Source organism: Pungitius pungitius, chromosome 8 (assembly GCF_949316345.1).
Source record: "Pungitius pungitius chromosome 8, fPunPun2.1, whole genome shotgun sequence".
Classification (NCBI taxonomy): Eukaryota; Metazoa; Chordata; class Actinopteri; order Perciformes; family Gasterosteidae; genus Pungitius; species Pungitius pungitius.
In genome coordinates this window covers 9,117,427-9,142,816 of record NC_084907.1, presented here as the reverse complement: position 1 = coordinate 9,142,816, position 25,390 = coordinate 9,117,427, and the positions used below count along the sequence as shown (strand labels likewise).

Here is a 25,390-nt window from a genome sequence, read left to right as displayed (position 1 = left end):
CCATGGCCGTTGTCGCTCCATTAGGGAGAACCACTCTTTAGATAGCATCTTTTTGTGATTTGTAATCAGCTAAGATACAATGAAACTGAAGCAAGCAATAATACGAATGAAACCGTAGGGACACAAACGACTACTGTGTCTATGTGGAGGGGTCCTGGTCGTGTTCTTCTTCTTGTTTTGGTCCGTAGGTACACGTTGGGATGTGGAGTCTGCCAACCTTCTTTCTTGTGGGGTATCCGCGTTGTACACAGTCAACACAGATCACAATGCACTGTGTGTCTGTCGGTCAACTGCCCGTTGTGAACCCGTCCGTGGTCACTGCAACGGTGGTGTCGGTTGATTGACACTTGTTGTGGGGGTAGGGTCGCTTGAGCCCACTGCTGGTACTGGATCTGGAACCTTCTTGCAATGGGATGCGTGGATCCAAGTTGCCCTTTCAGCTACTTTGACAGCTGTTTGGGTGACAAGGAGAATCTGGAACGGTCCCTGCCAGCGTCGTGCTTTCCAGTTCTTTCTTCTGAAGTCTTTTACCACCACAAAGTCACCAGGTTTCAGTTTGTGGAGCGGTCCTTCAGCTGGTTTCGGGAGGGCGGCTGCAACCTGTTGTTGTATGTTAGACAGAGCAGAAGAGAGTTGTGCACAATATGTTAACATTTCATGTTCACATAACGCGGTTGAAGGGAGTGGTGCCGTCGGTGCCTCGGTTCCTGCGTGAGGAGGAAAACCAAACAATATCTCGAAGGGACTCAGGTTGCTTCGTGTTCGTTTTCTCATACGCATGTACATCAACACTAGAGTCAGGGCTTTTGTCCAGGGCAGACCTGTGTCTGCACAGCACTTTGCCAATTTGGTTTTGAGTGTGCCATTTTCTCGTTCCACAGCCTCTCCACTGGCTGGATGGTATGCGCAGTGTGTTTTTAAATCAATACCCAGGTATGCACTTAATTCTGTAATGGCCTCGTTGACCAAATGAGAACCATTGTCGCTTGATATTTTAGCCGGAATGCCCCATCGAGGAATGATTTCAGAAATCAGAACCTTGGCCACTGTTGCAGCGGTTTGTTTGCTTGATGGAAAAACCTCAACCCACTTGGAAAACATGTCTACCATCACCAGACAGTGTTTCTTACCTTCAGATGGAGATAACTCAAATCCATCATAATGTGCTCAAATGGGCGGGTTGGTGGTGGGTGTGCAGCCTGGCTGGACACGCCCACGGGCCTGCCTACATTGTGAGTAGAATAGGTGACACATGCAGAACAAAATTTTTGTGCTGTGAACCCTTTTGTAAATCACGTCTCATTAAGTGCACGTAACATTCCACCTTTTGACACGTGGTCTAACCCATGAGTCAACTTAGCATAATGAGCAAAATAATGTTTAGTTAAACACGGCTTGCCCTCGGGTCCAGTCCATAGGCCGTTGGTGTAAATACAGCCAGATGTGGACCAAAGCCGTCTTTCATCAGGGGTGGAGAGTGACTGCATCGCTGTAAGAGAGGAGGGAACTGACACCTCAGAGCACATTAAAACAGAGGAAGCTGGCAGTAGAGAGAGAGAACATTCTTTTAACGTTTGCCAGCACTGATGCAATTGGTTTACGGTAACATCACCCACATCTGGTTGGCTGGTACTACCTGATCCCACCCCTAATCAGCTGGCCGTGTGCCCCCATAGAGAGAGCAAGCCTACCGGGAATGGCAACGCCTGTCCAGTCTTCCTGACTGAATTTTCGCCTAAGCTTCATTTGTTGCTGCTTTACAGGTCTAGTGTCTAGTCTAGTGTTCTAGTTTTAGACTCCTCTGAATCTGAACTGCTGAGAGCCAACACTGACTAGTGGAGCTTTGGATACACTAGATATAGTGAGGATTACTGGGTGTCCTCAAAGCTAAGAAATACTTATCCATCATGCAATGCCATCAAAGAGGCTTATGATTAGCACCAATTTTTTCTGCAGCAGGTCAACAACCCCAAATGTCCTTAAAAGCTATCTTCGGCGTGAAGGAGAACAAGAAGTCATGGAAGTGATGATATGGTCCCCACAGAGCCCTGATCATAACATTGTCCAATCCGTCTGGGATTACATGAAGGGACACATGTAACTTCACTTCCTGCCTTGTCCTGTCTGCCATGTTAGTCTCTTGACCCCGGTCGCGTCATTGCATGTTGTGCTTGTTTGCATGTTGTTGGCGTCACTGTCGGAACGCTGTCAACGAATGCGTCTCGCTTGTATCCCCTGCCTAAGTGTCCTTAGTTTTCCTCATTGGCGGTTTTGATTTTTGGATTTATTTAAAGTTCCTTTTTTCACTTCGAACTCTACTTTTGAGTCCTGCTTCTGCCTGCACATCACAGCCATGACAACACAAGGATTTACCCAGAGTGAGTCTTTAGGTAGTTCTCCAAGATGTTTGGAACAAGGTACCAGCAGAGTTCCTCCAAACTGTGCAATTGTACCTGAGGAATTTATGCTGTTGGGAAGCATTCTTAGTTTACAGTATTTTTCCTACCTACCAACAATTTTTTCCCAATAATATACTGTATATCATTATTGTATTTATTGAGTACATATCATTTGTTAACATCACATTTGATGAGCTTTTATGTGTTGCTTTCCTAATGGCTAAAAACAGCATAGAATAAAGGCACACTAAATGACAACACTCATGGCAGTTCATTAGAGCTCATGGGCGAATCTTTTTTTTTTTTTCCAACTTGTAACAACCCGGCTCTCAGATTGCAACAAAACAGGGAGACAAAAGAGGAAACAATTTATTTTTAAGAAAATGAATCAAACAATGTAATGTGGAGGTATTTGTAGGGCAACGCTTGTATGGATGTAAGCAGTGTTGTGCCTGAACACGTTCATTGAACGATAATTCATGAACTCGTTCATATTTTGTGCGAACGTGAACTGAACGTACTGTATTAATGCCCGATGAACGTTACTGTGAACTCGTTCATTCTGGTGTCTGTGAACGGAACGTTCTTTCAGGTTAACATTGTTTAATGGGGTGCCAGATTTCTATAGAAAACAAACCGTAAACGCGCCTTAGTAGCTTAGTAGTGGAAAAAAACACCCAATCTAGCAACACCAGCCTCCAGTGTTGCACCGCGCATGCGTCATCAAAAAAAAAAGAAATGCATGGAGGCGACAGCTGCGTGTAGCAAAGACGCAGCGTATAATAATTTAAATTAGTTTTATGAAGTTACTGACAAGGTCGGTGAGGATGGGAGGAATCTGCCCTTTCTTTGCAAACATTTGCACCTTAAAGATAACTGTCGTGTTTTTTTTCCTTATTTAAAAACGTTTTATTAAAAAACCAGCTCTCACATGCAACACGCAGCCGTCACTCACAGAATCATCTCAGGGAGACATGTCCTCATGTGCAGGAACTGCTGCTGACCGTCCTCGGCTTGTTGATGAAAATTATGCCAGAAGTGACTAAATACTTCGTATTTTACGCATTTTTTTGGTCTCAAATGCTGTCCCCTCAATGCTAATGTAAACCCTGGTTGGATAAGGATTCAAAATTGGATATGAAGATTAAATCTCATGCATAGCTTCAGTGTTAAAACTGATAAAATAATTGCTGTCTGTGGTTCTATATGGGCTCCGGCAATAATTTTGAAAAATAATAGCTTGGAGCAATATATAGAAAAAAATAACGGAACTAGTTGGAACTGTGAACTTAGTTCAAATATTTTTAAGTTTGAACTATGAACTGAACTAGTTCATTTTAAAATGTGTGAACTGAACTTTAAACTAGTTCATGTAGAAAGTGAACTTTCCCAACACTGGATGTAAGGCAGTGAGCACAAAACAACAGAAATAAACATAAACACAGCACCGGTGTCATGCCAGACCCAAAGCTCTTTTCTCTGAGCTCCCCTGGTGCCAAATGGAGAATGTATTTAGGCTAGGGCAACCTCGCATCACCGGCAACAAACAACCAAAACCCCAGGGACCCATAGGATATTGGAGGAGGGTCGCTACAAACTTTTCAAGTCAAATGTCTCACTGCAATGCCCAGCTTATGCCCCAACGCTGTAACCTGAGTCTACAACCAAACTTGATCGGTGGCCCAGTTGCACTTTGGGTAATATAAGCTCCAGCTTGATTATTTGTTGAAAAAACATTATTTGTGAGTTAAAGTTTTTGTTTCAGTCCAGTCATGCAGAAGAGAGCAGGCCACTAAAATACAGCTAAAACAATACCAAATCACTTCAATGTGTCACTGAATTAAACACTAACCTGTTTTCTCTGTGTTCGGATCAGTGTCTATAACTATAGAATTGGCTGTTAATATAGGAAAACCTTTTTTAATGATATCATCAAAGGTTGGCATCACATTTGTGTGTGTGTTGTAAAAACAGATAAATTGGGTTTGCATAATTCAGGAGTACAGCACGTAGACCGCTTATTGTGATAAAAGCCTTGTCAGTTGTGTTCAAACACAAACCCACACGGTTAAACACACACACGGCACTCGCATGAACATACACTGGCTACAGTGCCCGGAGCTCTTGTGAGACGTCCACTTTTAAAAGGTGTAATTAGGCTGTGGGTGAGTCATCGTACCGATTCAATCTATTGAGACTCTAACATGATCCTCATCAGCGCGGTTTACAGGGCCACAGGGCAATTAGCATGATGAGTCCTTTCAGGCAGCCCACTGGAAAATTCCTTACAGCTTCCCTTCACTAGAAGCTTTCCACAAAGAGCAGGGCCATACCACCACCTTCCATTGAGCACTTTGCCTGCACATTCTGTAACATGTATAATATTTAAATATATATGCATGTAGGATGTCTCCAGATGTTATCTGTTTACACACCTAAACATGCTCAGTGTGCATCATAGTAGAATGTTCCAATTATAGATACATACAGAGGTCAACCATGTTTCTATTATAGGCCAAAAATGATCAACCAAAAGGGCCATGGTATTTTCGAGTTATTTGCATCAGCCTTCGTTGTTCTCCTACACACTTTGCACACTGGAAAAGTTTCAGTTAGGGGAAAATCTGCAAACTTACCAGATCCGACACACTAGACCTTTAATTAAACTTTTGGGGGTTGAGAAGATATTTAGCTTTCACAAGGTGTGCTCTTTATTTAAAAAACACCATCGATCTAGCTGATCCACAGTGATGTACTCTCCGGATGCAGCTTCAACTATCTACTCTTTTAAACCAAAGTCTACCAACTTGTTTGTGTAACATCACACTGCGTCAGCACAATAAGCTGCCCAGCCATCTACAGGCCCAGACGCCACTCTACACTTATACACAACGTGCCTGCTTTCACAGGACTAATCCAGATGAAGGACTCCAAGCTGTTTTTTTCCAGGACTTATATGTGTTCTTCCAATGCAAGATTAGTGAAATCCATCTAATGGAATGCTCTACACAAGTGTGACACAGCTCAAGAAACAGAATATTATAATGCCAGGGAATGGGTCAAGTACAGTATTTTTGACACTAATAGTTTGTTGGCAAGTCAGGAAGTTGGTCGTAATTCAAATTTTCGGATCCATGTGCCAGTAGCGAGTGGGCGGCTTTTGTGAAGCTGTCTTTATACACAATCCCTTTCAATGTTAAACACCGTGCCATCGCTGTGAGGTTCAGGACAAGTGTTGAAATTGAATTCTAAACAAAAGATTTAAAGCATACTTTCCCTTCTTTACTCGGCATAAGGCCTCAGCATGAGGTAAGGTGTGTGTGTGTGTTTGTGTGAGCTGGAAAGCATTTGCTGCTGCCCTGCATTCATGTGAAAATCCTGTGTGTGAGTGTCGCGCCCTGATGAACACTTTCTCAATCCTTTGTTGGTCTATGAGTAATCTGGGATTAAACGTCTATCTGATGTTATGTCATCACCACGGAGCTCCAGCTTGTTCCCTGATGGGAGGGAGAAAGGAGTGTGGCCTTCGATGGATCCTTGATGTTACATTGTATAGCCTGAGCCACACCCTGAGTGTGTATTAATCTTTATGAATAAACTCACAGCGCTGTGTGCAGCGGCAGGGGGCAGTTGTCGAACCATGCCAGCATGTTGTTTGAAGCGAGCAAATAGCGGCTCATCCACTGCAGCTCACCTTTGCCGCTAGTGTCCTAACACATAGAGCTATATGCTCACATGGACCAGTATTTTACCAGTCAGATGAACCTGCAGATAGGACATACCCATCAGAATGCTCTACCTCCATAAGGACACTTAAGGACAATAAGGACGGGCATAGCCTCTGGAACTCATGACAAATGGGCACACCTGTTTTTTGTTGAATCCCCTCCAAGCAAAATATATTAAGTTGACATATCTATCAAACTGCTATGTCAAAATGATCTGATGAAGGGAATAAGCCCTAGAATACCAACCGCTGTCAGACATGAGTGAGCCACATCCAGCTCTAGTCCAGGAGCGTGCTGAAGCATTTACATACACATATCCCAGATGGCAGCTGTAGTGTCTGGCCTTCCTCCACTCACACTAGAGACTCTGCTGGCACAAGGCACTGGTGTCCATCCATACGTCTTTCTGTGGGCAAAATTCAAGTTTTAGGTTTTGAGGGAGGAGACAAGCTAGCCTGTTAGAGTTCTTAATATCGTATCCTCTTTTTAAGAAATGTTCACACGGTAAGCACTTGTGTCCTGATCCTCGTTCTGCATTCTTTGCCTTTCATGGTCTACGTGGGTCACGGCCATTGAAGGCCATGAAGGCTGGACAGAATGATCTCCGGAATGAGAAATGAGACAGAGTTGGACAGGAGATTTCCTGTTTGCATTGCCAGCTTTTCCTTTGCCGCTCCCGCTCCCGTCGCCTAGCAACCAGCAGCGCATTTAAATGGAGCAAAAGATGGTCTTCTTCTGATCATTGTCTTATTTCATGTGATTTTGGAAGACATCCATCACTGCCAGTGGCATTGGAAGACGATATATTTCAGGCTGAGAGAAGATTATTTTCAGGTCATTTTAAATTTGTTAAACCATGTACATTTTGCTAATAGTAATTTTGTAATTGTAAGGCAAATATGAGGAAAATGTATCAAGATGTAAAAAAAAAAACAATAGTATATAGATTTTGGCATTACATATTAACGCAGTAGCACAAATGCACATTGCTTTACTTTTTATTTATTTTTTTTCATCCTGCATGCACATTTTATCCAAAATTGCACTAATCACATTGAAGAAATTAGGAAAAGTGAAACAGTTAACAATATTAAGTTAAAGTATGCAAGCTGGTAAAATTTACAAACTGGACACACAATTTCTAAACTTGAGTACCTTGTTTTTTGTTCTAACATTTGTAGCAGTTTGTTATAACGTTTGAGTTGATAACTCACTTTCAAATGTAAGTAAAGTTTATCTGGCTGCTGACTCGCTGGTCACCATGTTGATTAAAACCAAATCAATAATCAGTCAATAATTATTAATTATGATTCATTATTTGTCAAATCTAGAGACAACATGGCTGTTGTCCTGCTGTCTAATAAACATTTACATTCTCAAAGCTCACCATTGGACTGGTATGTGTCAAACTTCGACAAGTTATCTCATCTTTTCTATCAATATTAATATTTTGCCTTTATTTCATTCTCTATTTCTCACCCCCCCTTTCCTGATTTCCTTTGTGTGTCACTCTTCTCCCCCTCCCTGGAATGCTCCTGTCGTTGGTCTCACTCTTCTTTCTCTGTCATCTTGTCCCTGGAGAGGCAGTGGTAACAAGGCGCTACGTTAGAACAGATGCCTCTTCACATGCACAACTGGAGGGGAACGATACATTTAGGAAAGAGAGCGAAGAGTAGAATTGGAAATGACAATAAATAAAATGTGGATATTCTAGGTTATGTGAGCAGCCTTTAGATTGCATTCAGTCATCTGATTCACTTTTTGTATTCTATTACGAACGTTGTGCAAGGAGAATGCTGCAGAGGAAGTCAATATTAGGCCTGATCATATGAGATTCATAAATATTAATGAGTAGTAATAACTAGTGCTGTCAGTTAAACACTTTATTAACAACGTTAATGCAAATCCATATTAATCACGTCAATTTTTTTCTTTTGGGGGGATTCTTTTGGAACAGGCTTGTCTGTTTGAGTAGCTGGCTGAACGCAAAGAACTAGTAGGCTTACCTTTTATTGGTAACCTAACTACGGTAAGAGAGGAGAGATAACTCTATAGCCTAGTTTATGCTTCTGCGTTTTCAGAGAAACGCAAGGAAAAGCAGACGCAAGAGCCCCTTGCGTGCCCCTTACATGCCTTTTTGCCCCCTCTTGCGTGATTGCATGTGTCGACCCATCTTTCTAAACTTTCGTCAAAAGCTACGCGAGCTCACGCAGTCCGCAAGGCTGTGAAAGGTCTGCTCTAACTACATCCTTTCAGGAGTCTCACATTTCCAGTTTCATAGTTATATAATTTGGTAATTCCGCCATTATTAAAACGAAGATTTTTTACTGCAACGTCAGTTTGCCGATTAAGGGGTGAACAAAGTTGTGGAGGAAAATACGGGACAAATATGTCGATGGAGAAAAAAGGGAAGAAACCTTAGAGAGAACGTCAGAGGAGGGATCCCTCTCCCGGGATGGACAGACTGCAATGGATGTCATGTGTACAGAATAAACAATGTAAAAGATGTACAATACATTCAATTCTACTAACAGAAATGTTACAAGTAATTGCAAGTAGCAGAACAAGTGTACGGCAGGACCACTGCAGGGACAACCACCATCAGATAGAACCACCATCCACAGAGGCTTCTGTGGGGAGGGAGAGCAGAAAGATGTTTATGATGACAGTAATATGAATCATGTTTAAAGTAATGATGATGGCAGCAGCAGGTGTCAGCAGAGCCATGCCAGGAGTCAGAACCGGGGTCCGCACAAAACTACGATCCACGGAGACCTGCTAGCCGAGAAAGCACAAAGAACTCCCGGAAAGAAGCTGAATTAGTGATGTACATTGATAAAACATGGATGATTGTGGAAGGAGAGAGTGAGAGTGAGAGTGAGAGTGAGAGAGGGGCTCAGTGTGTTCTAAGAAGTGCCCCGGCATTCGAAGCCTAGAGCAGCTTAACTAAGGGCTGGTCCAGGCTAACCTGAGCCAGCCCTAACTATAAGGATCAAAAAAGGAAAGTTTTATCTTAAATGAGCTGATCGAGTCTGCCCTCGAAAGTGGAAGCTGGTCCCACAAAAAAGGAGCTTGATAACTGAAGGCTCTGGCCCCCATCCTACTTTTTAAAACTGTAGGAACCACAAGTACCCCAGCATCTACAAAGCGCAGATGCCTTGTAGGGCAATACAGTGTAACAAGCTCTTTAAGATAAGACGGTGCCTCGCCAGCAAGTGCCTTGTAGGTGAGGAGAAGTACCTTAAATTCTATTCTTGATTTAACAGGAAGCCAGTGCAGAGAAGTTAATACAGGAGTTATATGATCCCATTTCTTAGTTCTTGTTAATACACGTGCTGCAGCATTCTGAATCAACTGGAGAGCTTTAAGCGATTTACAAGAACAGCCTGATAACTGATGACTTTGTCACTATTAAAATCATGGACATCTTTAGACAACCTGTTAATCACACACTCCCCCTTAAAGGGGGTTTAAGCCAATTGGCACTTTCCCCTGGCTAGGGAAGCTGTCATGTTCACGTGGGTTTTAGTTGGATCAGTCGATTAAAAAAGTTGTTGAATCGGCCATCCAGAGCCGAACTAGAAAATCTAGATTCTGACTTCTGTTGTTTGTCAGCACTGAGGCCTGCACAAAAGCATCCATTATAGTAGTTTCTATCTATAACCTGTCCACACATGGGGCTATCATGCAGATGAGGTTTTAGCGTACTATCTCCATGTTGCCGCTGTTAGTGATTGTATTTCATTTTAAGCAATTTACACAACGTTTTATTCATTTTTTTCTTCACCAATAACACAAATACACACATTTTTACTAGGGCTGTCAAAAATAGCGCGTTAACGACGTTAATTAGTTGTTTGTTGTTAATTACGTGTAAAATAATTTTTTTAACACATTTCACGCAGTGTGACAAATTATTCAGGTCAGGAAAGTACCTCTTCCTCTAGGGAATGCACTTCATCCTATACAACACATTACTGCCACCTGCAGGCATATGTCAGGCTGTCAGGTTCAGCAAGTCGTTTGCGCCAGTCCACGCTAAATGTTCGCAGGCCATTAACAAAATCAACCTCAGATCATTTGACCAGCACAATACCAGCTTTGTTCCAGACCGACCGGGGGGGGAGTGCGGGTGGTGCTAGCGGTCAACGTGGGGGGGTGCTGGCGATCAACGACTTCAAGGTGTAACTTTTATTATTGTCCGGTGGAAATTCGGCAGAAAGGTCAGTCCGGGAGATTTTCGGGAGGAACTTTGAAATTCGGTAGTCCCCCGGAAATATCGGGAGGGTTGACATGTCTGGTCCTCGCAGCCCTGGACCATCAGGAGCACAAACTCGTTTTGCCGACTCGTTTACCCTTCTAGAGCCATGCAGGGAAATAAGTCTGTAACTTATCAAATAACATTGCTTTGATTATTTTCTGGAATGAATTAAACCAAGTCAAATATCAATAACGTGTATTCATGTAAAAAATAATAATGATGATAATAATAATGATTATGTATCTGTGTCCTGTTATTTATCTTTGGTATGCATTTCAGAAAGAAAAAATGGTTAGGATTAAGGTGTAATTGCAAATAGTGATTAATCCTGATTAATCCACTGAAAAATCTGATTAATTTGATTAAAATATTTAATCATTTGACAGCCCTAATTTTTACACATCAGATCACTCATAGGGGTTCCCCTTTATCCTCACAAAAAATCTAGATAGACACAGTTACAGTTATTACATACCTACTAACCTTCTATCCATTGTCTGAATATACCTCTCAGATACCCAGTTCCCTTGTCTCTCATGGCAGACCTATCTATTGAGCAAAAAATCTAAATGGACCCTTAATTTAGATATAATCATATCAGGTACAGAGCTGTCAAGTTGTCATCTGTGAGTATGAGCACAGGGTACTTTTGGAACACTCCAACTGGATTGTAGAGAAGAATATATTAATATTGTGGCAGGGTGATCCATTACAGTCAAACCCACAGTTGGATGATATTCAGTTGAGATAATAGTTTAATAAATTGAGGTAAATAAAATGAGGTGATCCTTGTTATTCTTCACTATGATGAAGATTCTCAAGACCTCCTGACTGGGAGACAACCAATGGGTGAAACAGAATGCATGTCTGTGGATATAATGTACAAATCAGCACACAGCAGACGGAGCGTAAATAACAATACCATCATATATTGATTCTTTGGAAAACAAACAATACGATATTTGTGGATATCACAAAGTCTCCCATGAAAATATTTCAATTAAATTCCATTCAAGCCCTCACCATAGATACAAAACACAACATATAAATTTACTTTGATATCAGCTCAATAAAAGCAACTCAAATATGATTTGACAATTGTATTACTGGGCTTTATAGAAAGGCAGGGAATGTATATGTCAAAAGAAAGCTGTTTTCCAAAGGTGAGGCTCAGTATACATTTACTCACATTGCATTATAAACTTTAAATCATAGTTACATCCCAACATACAGACACACCGACTCATACACGCACACACTTGTGAACACTGGGAACTGGATTAGAGATGTACTAAATGTTGTGTTTATTGGAGGTATTTCCCCATGGAATTGATTTTCCCATGATCTTTAGCTTTTATAAAAGCACGAGAATTATTGAGGGGTCTGGTACCCTGTTACTATAGTTTGTAACTATGTCTAAGCCAACTAAATCATGCTACTGGCTGTCTGAAAATGAATAAAGCTGCTAGAGTTTTTAGAGAAAATAGTTATTAGCTCGTTTAGTTCTTCAATAAAGTGAGACTTCACGCTGACTCACAACCGATATGTTATGGATATACATTGGCATACAGTTGGGATGACTGTAGTAAATCTGAACAGTGACCTTTAACCCCCATTATAGAAGCTCTAATCTAATACTGCTGCAGTGTCCATGGTAACGGTTACCAGGGCTGCGGACAAAGACTGGCCTGTGGGTGCGGAGTCTGCTGGCAGGGAGGGAGGCTATCATTTGTTTTTTTGATGGTACTGTAATTATATTTGTTGAAGGAGGATTCAGTTCCGCATATTGTAATGTTTATTGGGTAACTTCAACCATAACACATCACAGCTCGCACAAGTATGAATGGCACTATGTCTTTAGTGTGTGAAAGCAACAGGATGTAGACGCATAGTCAAATACTCCAAAATTTAAAAAAAGTTCAAAGCACAGTAAAATGGGATTTACCTAAATGTTATACAACTTTTGATTTAAGGTTATTTTGGTGTGCAATGAGTGTTTGGAAACAGTTTTATGTCCTGTTGGATGAACAAGTCGGGGCTTTGTACGCTCAAGTGATTTAAAAGGATCTATTTTAGGGTCAATATTTAAGATTGAAAACCACTGTAATAGCTTTTGAGTTCATTTTTCCAGGTAACATTATCTATGCATAGTTTTTATTTATTAGTATTATTATTAGTATTCATTATTTTTAATTAAGTTTAATATCTTGTATCCTCTTTGGCTCATGTTACTTCTCTTTCAGATCAGTAGGCAGCATCTGCAGACCGTCAAAGAGCGTTTTCAGGCGTTCCTAAACGGAGAAACCCAGATCGTTGCTGATGAAGCCTTCATCAACGCTGTCCAGAGCTACTACGAGGCAAGTCTGTATTACCTGTTGCATGGATGTTAAACTCTGTCGCCAGTATACTTAAACGGATTTTTCATATAGTCTTTTGTTAACCCTGCTAAGAAGCCTCCATAGTTCCTTTTGCATAGTGAATTTGTCCAAACAGGAACACTAATAATGTGAAGAAGAGTGTCCCAACCTCAGGGGAGATATCATGTCTGATAAATGATGCAGAGCTTGCACACGCAGTCTTACTAATTTGCTCCCATACCACCCGGATTCAGCGAGCCGGATTTATCAAGAATAGACCAGGAAAAAAAAATAGACGGATGAGCTAGAATCATCTCTTCACAGTGTGAGTTAAGCTGTTCATTTACAACTTGAATAGAAGCGTAGCTACTCACAGCGAGTATGATGAACTTGAGATCTTTATCATTGCAAAATGTTGTCATCACATTCAAAATCTTGCCGAGTATTCTGATGGATTTCAACACTTGATTAACGCAATGTTTTCTAAGAAGTTACGCACATAAGACATTAGTACATGGCTTAAGTTTACAATGGTAAGTTGGTAAATTACATAATATAATAACACAGCAAAAAATGAAACAAACTCAGATGTAATTTGTGCTTTTAAGTTGAATATCAAATTAAGACTCTGAATTATGCCTATCTAACACAAATGCAGTCCCACACAGGTTTTCTATTCTAATGTTCCCTCTTCTTCACACTTCTTAAATCTTTAACAGTCTTTGGAGATGCGGAGATTCATTCCCATTTAGTGGAGGAGTAAAGCACATGCAGAAATATCTTGTTCATTAATGGAACCCTCAGAGATTATCTTTCCATATATATTTTTTAAATAATATTCATACTTTGTTAATAATAGTACCTGTACATCTCTATAGGCCTCCGTCTTTTAAGAATAGGGTATGTTTATAGTAATAGTGGTGGAGAGTCGATCTGTTGGGTTCTACAAAAGTGCATCTGTTGGGCTGCAGTATCACGTACGGTGGTTACACAAGGAAGCCAAATAAGAATAGAATTATATTTAACTGAAGCTGGAGGCACAGGTTATCCAATTAAATTAAAACCAAAAATCTCCCAGACCGGATTTAGATTGAGGCTCAAACTGATGCAGGCAAACGGAAAGGAGATGAGATAGAAACTGCTAAAAATAGGAACAAAGGGTATGAGGAGTCCTACAGCAGGTGACAGAAACTAACCACCCAAAATCACGAGCTACGGCTGACGACTCTGCTGAGACGCCCCAGTTGATTATATTCTCCTTGTCACAAAAACACACTTCTTACTTACAAAATCCAGACAGTCAAGATCACATTGTTTGGTCATGAATGTATGTCCAGAAAAGATATCAAGTGAAAACCATAGGCCAATGAAAGGTACATGTTGTTTTTATCTTAAGTTATAAACAATTATTTTGCAACCACAAACAAACAAATGCCAAATGACACATTATAATATCTCATATGTTAGAATATATGATATAATAACATGTTATATTATTTAAATAAGACAGAAAGCCCAAATTACATTAAATTAAAATAATTAAAACTCATACTGTGTAGTAGTATGTTGAAAAAAATGAAGAAACACCAGATGGACGGGAGACATCTTGGAATGAACAGTTAAAATACAAAATATTTAATAAAGGAAAAGGTGTTATGCTAAAAAGAACATCTAAGCTGAGGAGCCGCTGGTCTCCGCAACCAACAGTCCACAGGACAGTCTTATGACCATCCCTAGACCATGCCGTTGTCAACAACCAGCGAACTCGAGAACAATGGCTGCCTACAAGTATTTATACAGATGATGTGAGGGTTTCGGGACAGAGGATGTTGCATGTGTACAGACTGTAAAGCCCTCTGAGGCAAATTTGTAATTTGCGATTTTGGGCTATACAAAATGAATTGAATTGAATTGAATCAGTAAAGGTGTGAAAGTCAGTGGCCATGCCCCCTGGGAGTGGTCTCCTGGTGAGTTCAATGTAGCTCGGATTTCGAAGGCCTCTCAGTCAATATCAGTTGTGGTGCTATCAAGTATTACATGAATGCATTTTGGTAGATTACAGAGCGCTGGGTAGATGTTGAGATAGAGGTAGGCGGTAGCCATGCAGCTAGCTTGTAAAGTGTTTTCCACTCTTCCCGTTCTGTTTGACAGAGGAATTCCTCTGCTTGTTTCCCTTCCAATGCAAAAAGCTATCTCCATCTTCAACTACTGCCTCGGACTCTTGTAACAGGAATTAAAATATTTTATTGCATTCATCTCACATCGCATAGATTATTGTGTTGATTTAGACAGCCCTACAAATAAAAAAACAAATACTTACTAAAAACAGTGGATGAGTTGATGAAGAATGAAAAAGTGCGAGTACGAGGTCTGCAAGGTTCTTTTACAAACATTCACAAAGCCAGTTTACAATACTTTTTTTATTGTGTAGGTTTATATGAGACAACCTTGAGGGATGCTATTACATGCGTGCAATGTAATATTATTTGTTTAAGATGTTATGGCGCCCTCGATAAATGCGCTCCGATACACCTTTGCAGTTAGACGAACTCTTTTCCAACATCACCACCAAAGTCATCCGTTGGCCACAAGTTTATTGACCTGAGAAAAAGAGTAAAACTAAAACACACAAAAGACATAATAAACACAAACGAAATACATTGTCTTTGACCACTACTTTTTTATTTACTGCTGATTTATTGCTAGTTATTTATTAAGTCATATGAACTTTAATGACAGCATAGCCAAACAGTTACCAACCCAAATTACTCGATAGACCATCTGCACAAAAATATACAAAACTAAACATTGTCACACAAATAATAATCTGAGATGATGAACAAAAGAACATTTATAAAACAATACATACCAACGATGCTATCAAAAGGGAATAGGATGCAGCCAGACTCAACTGGATTGAAAAAACTACTACTTCAAACAGCAGTTCTGAGCCATATTGTTCATTCACTTTCTGGTTCCTGTCACCTGACAAATTACATATCCTTTCCTGTTTTGAAAATAAAACGTAAATCATTGATTTAATAATATAGCAATATAATAAAATAAACCTCATTGAAATGGCTGTAACAGATCTTTGTAGATGAGGTGGGCTTAGAGATATGGAGCAACAATACGTTGCAGTTTCTTTGACAAGAAGGCAAGATTGAGATGGGACGCAGGGTCCTCAGACTAGCAGGCTGGTAGTTTGGAGAGCTTCCAGCATGTTAGCATGACAACCCTTACAGGTCTGCTAACCAGACGGAAAGATCCCGGCAGGGTAAACAGTTGGGGTCGTGCTGGCTAGCAATGTGGCAGCGAGACGTCGGTCGAACCTGGAGGCACTCGGGCTAGCGGGCTAAATACTCGGGCTAAATACTCTTCAGAGTTAAGTTGAAAGCTTGCATGAGTGTTCAAAGGTTTTCCCCTGGTGATTGCAACCAGAGAGCTGGGCTGAAAAAATAAGAGACGGCAACATCGAGGCTGCCATCCAGGTTCATCTTAGATTCGAGAACAGTGCACACTGTACTCACAAATGCAAAATTCTGCTGTCTATGTCCCTCAGCAACCGGACAGACAACCAATTTTCTTTCTCTCAACATGTCTCAGTCTGAATAGGCCTGATTCTGTAATGCCAGATCTGGCCCAGGTTTGGCAGCCATTAACGGGCCACAACCTGTTTCAGTGCTGGTTGCAGATAAACCTCGCTCCAATGTCGCAACCAGAATAAGCCTGAATCTATAATGCCTGATTTGGCCCATGTTCGGCAGCCATCATTGGGCCAGAACCTACTTTAGTGCTGGTGCCGATAAACCCGGTAGCCATGTCTGAGCCAGAATAGGGCCATGTCTGTAACAGCTACATCTGGGCCAGATATGGCATGAATGAAATGGGCCAAAGCTGGCTCACAATTGGCCGCATCGAGCTGGAACACAGCTTAGCTAGCCGACACGGCCGAGTCAGCTGGCTACCTAACCTTTCTACCTATTATGTCAATTGGTAGAAAAGAAACGTTAGGAAGGTAATAACAGAGGCAAACATATATGTACACTGGCTATCAGCAGTGTACATCGTTTTAATACTTTGGTTTATATTTTATATTTTTAGAATATCTCAATAAAATGTGGGCCAATGGAATATAACTGGAAAGTGAAAGAACAAATAGAAGGTGCTGTCCTTGAAATCTTGAAGAATGCGCAGACCTCACTGTCAATAATAACCAAAGAAATCATTTGTCGACCAGCAATCTTTTGGATAAAACAAACAACTAATCTATCAGTCCACTGTTTGATTGCAGATCTTCCTGAAAAGTGACCGTGTGTCCAGGATGGTGCAGAGCGGTGGTTGCTCGGCCAGCGATTCCCGGGAGGTTTTTAAGAAGCACATTGAGAAGCGGGTACGCAGTCTGCCTGAGATTGACGGCCTGAGTAAAGAGACAGTGCTGAGCTCCTGGATCGCCAAATTCGACACCATCTACCGAGGAGAAGAAGACCCCAGGAAGCACCAGCAGAGAATGACGGCCAGTGCCGCCTCTGAGCTCATCCTCAGCAAGGACCAGCTGTACGAGATGTTCCAGCAGATCCTGGGCATCAAGAAGTTTGAACACCAGCTCCTCTATAATGCCTGCCAGGTAAGTCCTCAATTGTATGGTGTTCAACATTTCATATATGTCTCTTCATTTTTTCCTTCGGCTGTTTATTTATGTGGCATAATAACAGTATTTGCGGTAGTCTTTTTGCAACCAAAAATAAAACGAGAGGGTGGGTCTAAATTCAACCCAACACTGAATAAGTTTGAGAGGTCCAAAAAACAGAACTTCAAGGACAGACAATGCTCGTTAGTGACAAGGTAGCCACGCCCTAAAGCATCCTCTGCTTTATGGTCTATTTAACTTTAAATTTTTACAATATTTACTAAGGGAAAAAAAAGATGAGTTGAGTCATTTTCTCATAGACTTCTATACAACCAGACACACAAGGAAATGCAGTTTTTTTCAGACTCATGATTGCTTGGCAGTAAGTTTAAATCCTACAAGAACCTAATGTAGTGTGGGAATCAATAAGTGTTAGAATAGTGTAGCGACCCTGTTCAGGAGTGTCTGTTCCGTACGTGTGTGATGTCATTCCCCTCACTTGGGCAGGGCGGCCAGTGATTGGGGGAGGTCTGGGAAGGTGCGTGTTCCCGTATTTTGGCGCTAGTCAAGGTAGCTATAAGAGTTCCGGGTTTGTTATTGTCTGTGATTGTCTGTACCATCAGCATTGACCTAAGACACTGATGGTAACCGTGATTTGACCAAAAATGGTGCTGATTTTTAAAGAAACATAACCTTGGGGACAAAAGTCTACTGGAACTACAGTTTTACTTATTTGACTGAATTCTCCAAAATGACTGACCCCTAACTATTGTTTTCACTCTAAATAATTGTGAAAAACACAGTGATGAGCTGCGACTTCACAGTACCTGTCGCAGAATATTACAGTGGTAACTTACCAGTTAGTGTATGTTTGAGGGCCACCATAAACTTGCTGTTTAGACATTTAATTCACCTAGAATCCAAATGATTACCTCCTAATACGGTCCTAAAGGGTCCTGCTCTGTCTCCTGTTTGGTTTAGAAAGTTTGATCAACTTTCTTCTTAGAACAAGGGTGTCAAACTCATTTCAGGTTCGGGCCAGATACTGCCGACTTCGACCGAACGCGGGCCACTGATGATTGGCGCGAACGGCTGACGGGAGAGCGGGGGGGTGCTGGCCGTCTGACCGACGGTTCGCTGACGGCGAGACATACATACGGGCCGCACTGGACGGGCAGCCGGACACCGGCGGCGGGCCGCGAGCTTGACATATGTAACCTAGACAAGTAACATGGACAGTTCAATATAATTAAATCTATGGTTTGAATACACATATTCTGCCACATACTGGTGGAGATACGAACACGTTAACTCTGCGATCACCTTAAACTGTCTCTGCTCTGCTGACTGAAGCAACACAATGCGTGGACAATAAATATCAGAGCCAAGAGCAGCGAGTGTAGTCAACTACTGCTGCTAACACATCCCGTCAGACCAGGATTATTTATTTATATCCGTTAATTAACTTTTCTCCTCATGTTACCCTGGTAAATGCTGTCATTGCATACGGTTGCGTCGATTCTTCTGAAAATACGCTTCGTATTTTCATTTTATGCGTAAAACCACAAAAAGAATTAACGGAGTAAAAAGTTGTCAGTTGGTCTCGTTTTTTGGTTCTAAAAGAAGAACGAGAAAACGACTGCCCACTTCCGTTATCTTGTTATTGATTTAAAAAGAAAAAGGAGAAAACGGCCACCCACTTCCGTTTTCCCATTTTGGATCTAAAACGAAAAACGGGAAACAAGTGTTTTCGTTTTAAGGTTTTTACGGTAAAAGGGACTATCCAAGAGTACATGGACCTGCCTCCCACCTGTCTTTTCCACCTTTCGTTTAGCCATTTATTGGGGAGAGGGATAGTTGAAAGTTGACACAAGTGGTATGTAATACAGACTCAATTTGCAACGACACACGGAGAGTGCATTGTGGGATTTGTAGTATTATGGTGATGTGTGCGATATACTGGCGGGCCAGTTCTATTAGATTGATCATGCGGGCCAAAGATAAATCATTCATGGATGTGGCCCGCGGGCCTTGAGTTTGACACATGTGGCTTATTACTTGGTTAAGGTAAACTGTCCATGACAAAAGACACAGGTCTGTAATATGCAAACTGTCTACACTTCCTCCACATGAGGTTTTACATCATGTTACTTCCAACCTTGCCTTTGAGAAATACCTATCTCTATTGTCGCTAATGATTATTTGCTCATATGCAGAATAGTCTGACCACAGAAGAGGAACAATAAGGCAGTCTGCTATACATTGTTGATCCATTAGGTGTTACATGAAAAGAAAATTAGTTACCTATAAATGTAGAGGGCAAAGGGCCTGTAAAGGTAGATTGATGTGATAATAATTTGTCTGTGCGTCTTATCCTTTTATCTTGCCTTTTAATGCTTGAATCCCAAACTACACAGCAAAATGGACAGACTCAAATAAATAACACTATTGGAGTTAATTTGAACACTTTTAAAGTGTCCCATGGGGTCCACACTCCACAGTGGCAATGTAACACCTTTTAAAGTGTTCATTTTAACTCTTATATATTTGAAATTTAACAATACTCAAGCGATTCGCAACAGCAGTGGGTAGTGAATTAAATTGACTCTGTGACATTCAATTTTAACTCTAAGCTGGTTTCCAACTCCTGGATTCCAACCCTGTGCACTGACTTAACCGGAACTTTACACGGGGTCAGGGTCACACAAAGACTCAAACCCAAAACCATGTTCCAAACAAAATAATGTCTATACAACAAAATGAATAGAATCAAGATCACAGGAACATCAAAAGAGAGCGTCACAATCACACTGAAAACCAAAAATGACAAACAAACCGACAACTAAGAGACCCATTTGGATTTTCAATTCATTATAATATCGACCGTTCAATTTGTGTTAGGATTTTGAATTACGCAGCAAAAATATCACTTTTAGAGACACCCTGATGATTCTTTTAAGAGCTGGTATAAATGCCCCAAACTATTATTTCCACCACCAAGAAAATAATTGAAATTAGAAAATACTCAATTGTAATTTTGTTTTTAAAACTAATCTTGTTCATAGAGAGAATCATATTTTATCAATAAGATTATCGCTTAAAAAACAACACATTTTGTGGTAAAAATACCATCGGCAACAAATATAGAATAACTAATATTACACACAACAATGTTGAGATGTTGAGATGTTCGTAGGCTCAAACTGAAAAGCTTGTGGGAGGAAAGAAACACATGAAATCTGGCAGGAAAACTAAAGGACTGATTGATGCTTTTATTGTAAGATTACAAACACTCTTAATCCTTGAATGGCAGCTTCTGTTTTAGTGTTGGCTGTTACTATCCATACATACTATTTGGATTTAGTTACAAGTACACATATCATATCATTACATATATAATTTAGATACAAAAAAACATAAATAAAATAACTTTTTCGTTTTTATGGACCAAGGAAATATAATCAGAACCAGAATATTCTTATAGCGTACAGTGCCCTGTAGCTCCTAACAGAGGGGATGAGTCTCAACAGGTGTGTCCGGGGTTTGTTCTACAGTGATTTTTTTCAGCCCATTTCCTGACAGTTCCAGGATGGAGGGCAGGCTGATATGGGGCGCCGTTTGTAAAATGTTGCACGTTCTAAAATCCTGCGCAGTTTTCGTACATTTAGCGTTATCATATGAATAGAAAAAACAGGACAATATTCACATGTCACTTTTTCAAACATTTAGAGACAAAATTATGTAAATACATGCAACAACTTGTCCAAGTACAATGTTTGGCAATACACAAAGTTGTTAAATAATAAATGTTAAATTTAATGTTTAGATTTAGCATTTACATTTAACATTTATTATTTAACAACTTTGTGTTACTGCCAAACATTGTACTTGGAAAAGTTTTTTGTCTCTAAATGTTTGAAAAAGTGACATGTGAATATTGTCCTGCTTTTTTCAGCCCCATAGGCTGAAGCCATTGATTCTCTTTGCCGAACTGATGATCATTGGTAGTCTGCTCCTGTTCTGTTTAGGGGCCGATCCAAACCAGACTAAATGATGGTGGAGTCGAACAGGACCAGCAGCTTCTGAGGAAGGTTAAACTTCTTGAGCAGGCTCAGAGAGTAAAACCTCTGCTTCTTGCTGAAGGTTTCGATGTCGGCGGGTCCCGGGACATTTTGGAACCCAGAAACTTGGTCTCCACAGCAGACAAACTGTTATTGAGTGTCGTGATTGGACGGCACGGGGCAGTGTTGGGGGGCTCCTAAAGACATCATTGAATTCTAACAAGCTGGTGTTGTCTGGCTTGATTGATAGCTACAATTGAGTATCAGCTCCATAATAATTTAGTCATATTCAGTGTGTTTTGACAAAATTGCCTAAAGCACATATGTCAAACTCGCAGCCCCCGTCAGCCGCCTGCGTTCGCTCAAAGTGGGCAGTATCTGGCCCAAACCTGTAATGAGATTGACACCCCTGGTCTAATGAAAGCATATGCAGGGTAGATTAAATCAGTCCAAGCACAAAACCTTGTGGGACTCGGTGAACAACATTTACAGTTTACAAACACAAAAGTATAGTTTATAGCAGGGTGCCCAATAGGTCTAATAGCATACAATCTAATTGCATAGTAACACCCTTTATTTGTACTGTAGAGGTGGCCAGCAGTGGCGCCAAACCCTAATCACTAAACTACCTGGGAGGTAGCAGATATGAAAACTTACAAACCAGGTGAGAAATGAACCACGGTTAAATTGGGGTAACAGAGTTTCTTTGTTCAAGATTTTTTGTGAAAACATGTTTGACTCGCCCTCCTTTCTTCGTATACAGCTGCAAAAGGAAACTTTTGAATCACTCTGCTTTTACTTCAATACAGACAATTATACGTTATACGTCATAAGACTATGTTATAACATATTTTACCATTACAGGTAACAGCAATTTTACTGAAATTTTCAGGTGTCATTTTCTCGTCAGCCCATATGCTTTCTCATGAATTCTAAAAAGCTCTTTCCATGACAGACTGAAGGGCAAATTGGAAGCTTTTTTCTAATCTGCTCGCGTCAGGGACAATTGCCATTTCTGGAGTAACCACCCTGAATTAATGAGCTGTAAGTAGAGAAATGTTTTTCGAATACAGCTCTGAATGGAGACACGGAGGAAGGAATAATAGACAATCTTGTTGAGAATGGCGTAGCTGTTACTCTTCTATCCCAAATGAGTTTATCCTTAATTTATGCTATTTCCATTAATTGATACATTCTCTCCATCCATCCAACACCTGAGTAGTGTTGGGATTTACCTGAACTTGGAATGAATGAAAGGAGGAATGCTGTTATTTGGATTTTATTTCTAATTTGTAAGGAAGGAAGTGTGTGACAATGTCCGGTTAGTCACACATTCAATGGTGGAAAAGCTATGTGTATTGCACATTGCAATACAACTCAACGGAGCAGGTAATGCCTAACGTGGTGCCTCTGGCTCTAGTTTGCTGCGGGCCATTGGGCTTTAACTGTCAAAAGATACAGCAACAGGTAGTCCCAAGACCTCAACCCTGTTATCACTTATCTCTTCTCACAGGGCTCAATGCTGACGTCCCAGATGTAACTAAGTAACAAGTTACAACATCAGCTCCCCCAGCTTGTTCAAACATCTGTTTGTGTGCTCAAAGATTTCTCTTGCGCTTTTGTAATTGAGGCAGTTTTGGTTGCTCCAAAAAATCAGGGCATCTTTTACTGTCCAACTGCAGAAAAATAGATAACATTTACGTTTCTTTGACCAATAATGTAAACCAATCAAATCAATACCTGGAGAGTCCAAAGTGAGTCACTGTAGCATTTGATCTGTCCGTATTCCGAAATGAGAGGACAAAGAAGTACAGTTATTGTTTTAGTTAGTTAGTAGGTAATAATTGAAATGTAGCAAGATCAACAGGTGTGGACACAATAGTAAGGTCAAATGCTGCGTTCTAATCCTTTGGAACAAATGCGTAATGGAACTCTTGCAGAATAGAAGAACGAGAGGAAGTGTGGAAAATTAGGATTTGGGTCTTAGAGGAGTGTAAAATAAAAGGGGGATTAGAGTTGAACTGTTTAAACAGGGGTGGTGGTGGTGATTAGAAGGAGGCAGACAAGATGGGAGGCCCAGGCTATTACAGCAAACAAAGACATTTCCACTAAATGAGCAGTTTCCAGCTATCAGTGTGGGCAGTAAATATTGGCTTCATGGTGCAGGCGCTGCACTCTACGGCTAATAACTGCCAATTAAACCCAACAGTACCCAGCCACAGTAAAATGGCTAATGTCACACAAAGCATATGGTTATTAGAAGTGGACATGGCAACGATATTGAAAACAAAGAAAATTTTTTGCACAGTATATAAGTACCGAAACATGTTACAAAAAAAGGTGATATGATCAGTTGAAGTGTCCGCACAAACATATTCTTTTATGTGGCTAGAGAAAATGCACGTAATTTGAACATGTTTCAAATCCAGAGCAATATCAAATGAGGTAACTATGTAATCCTCATTAAAAGCTTTTGTTTTTAAATCCCTCCAATTAGTGAGATTAGTGAGATGTTGAAACATCCATCGCCAGACAAGCTTATGTCCACCTAATAGAGAACCCTGATGCAGGGTTAGCCACAGACATCTGCAGCTGGAATGGGATTCGTCCTAATGCTGTCATCTGATGTCGCCGGTAGCTCTGCTATGATGCTCAGACATTGCCCCTCCCCCGTTTCTGCCACCACTGTAGCAGAACAACAGGCCCTCGGCTTACCTCTACTCGTTTCCTTTTTTGGACTCCCTATCAGCAGAACAACATTGATGGTCAGTGTATTCCAGGTGCCAGGTCCAGACTGCTACAAAATGATTGAATATGACTGCTTCTTTTTTTTTGTCTTTTGTCTATGTTGTCAGAAACATTCTGTGCCTTTCTGAAATACAGCATATTTGTATATATGACAGCATGTTTGGGAGATATGAGTGAGAAGGGAATATGCGATCTTATGGAGAGGAATGGGTGATTAACTGGAACAGTGGCCAATTGAATGTCATGAATGCTCTGCACAGGAAGAAGTAGCACGCTTTGTACATACCCTGGCTGTGAAACAAAGGAAGAAATATCTTAAAGTATCTTAAAGATCTTAAAGTTACATAGAATGCAGGCGTTCATTTATTGGATTTGGCTTTTATTGGGAATTCATTGCAGATCACAGTGTTTTGTTGTTTTCTTTGTAAAGGCAGCTGCTCACTGGAAACGCTTCAAAGAAAATACCAGTATCAGCACCAACACACATCCAGCACTGTCTAATTCTGATATTAAAAAAGTTTATAACTCTGGGATGCATGTTTTTTAATTGCTATTTGTTGTATTTTAAAAAGTTGTGACTGACAGGAACAACATCATTAGCACCCTGTTGGTTGAAGCGTTACTTCGAATAGGACAGTGAATGCTCTGAAGCAGCAGATGAGAAGATTGTTGTCTAACAAACTGCACACATTATATAAGGAGCAGCGGGGTCAAAAAGTGAGCCACATCTCTTTTGATGAATGGGCTTTTGGCCATAATGATGGCTGTAGCCCGGAGACAAATTTAATTGCGGGCCAAAACAGCGGATATGGAGTGAGGGGAAAACAGAGTGGGTGTTTTCTCCTTTTATCAGAAGGTTTTTCAGTCATACGTGGCCGAGTCAGTAGCCAGACTCCACCACGAAACCAGAAAGCATGTTGAGTGCTGATACACTCCACCCATGATCGATTTAGAAATAACCGACAATTCAATGATCAATTAAACGGTGAGTTTCCTCAAATGACTTCTAGAGTGACTTCCCTTCTCAGAAACACTTGGTTTAGTTGGTTTTCCATTTCATTTTCTTACCTCTTGTGTGGTTGTTTGACTTCCTGTACTTTCTGCGATCAGCTGTGTTGGTTAGTGATTTTTTATTATTAATAGCCCCCCCTGCATTTGGGTCCATCCCCTGATGCCTTTCAATCTTACCAGGGCAGACAGAGATGG

General features: G+C 40.7%; 1 protein-coding gene across 7 annotated transcripts in view; it reads left to right on the top strand.

The window, feature by feature from the left end:
* cadpsa (Ca2+-dependent activator protein for secretion a) overlaps positions 1-25,390 on the top strand; it is a 131,533-nt gene that overhangs the window by 11,392 nt on the left and 94,751 nt on the right. For all 7 annotated transcript variants that reach the window (XM_037490298.2, XM_062563812.1, XM_062563811.1 and 4 more), the window contains 2 exons: positions 12,632-12,745; positions 17,040-17,372. In XM_037490298.2, coding sequence (XP_037346195.2) covers positions 12,632-12,745; positions 17,040-17,372 — 447 coding nt within the window. The remainder of the gene's footprint in view (positions 1-12,631; positions 12,746-17,039; positions 17,373-25,390) is intronic.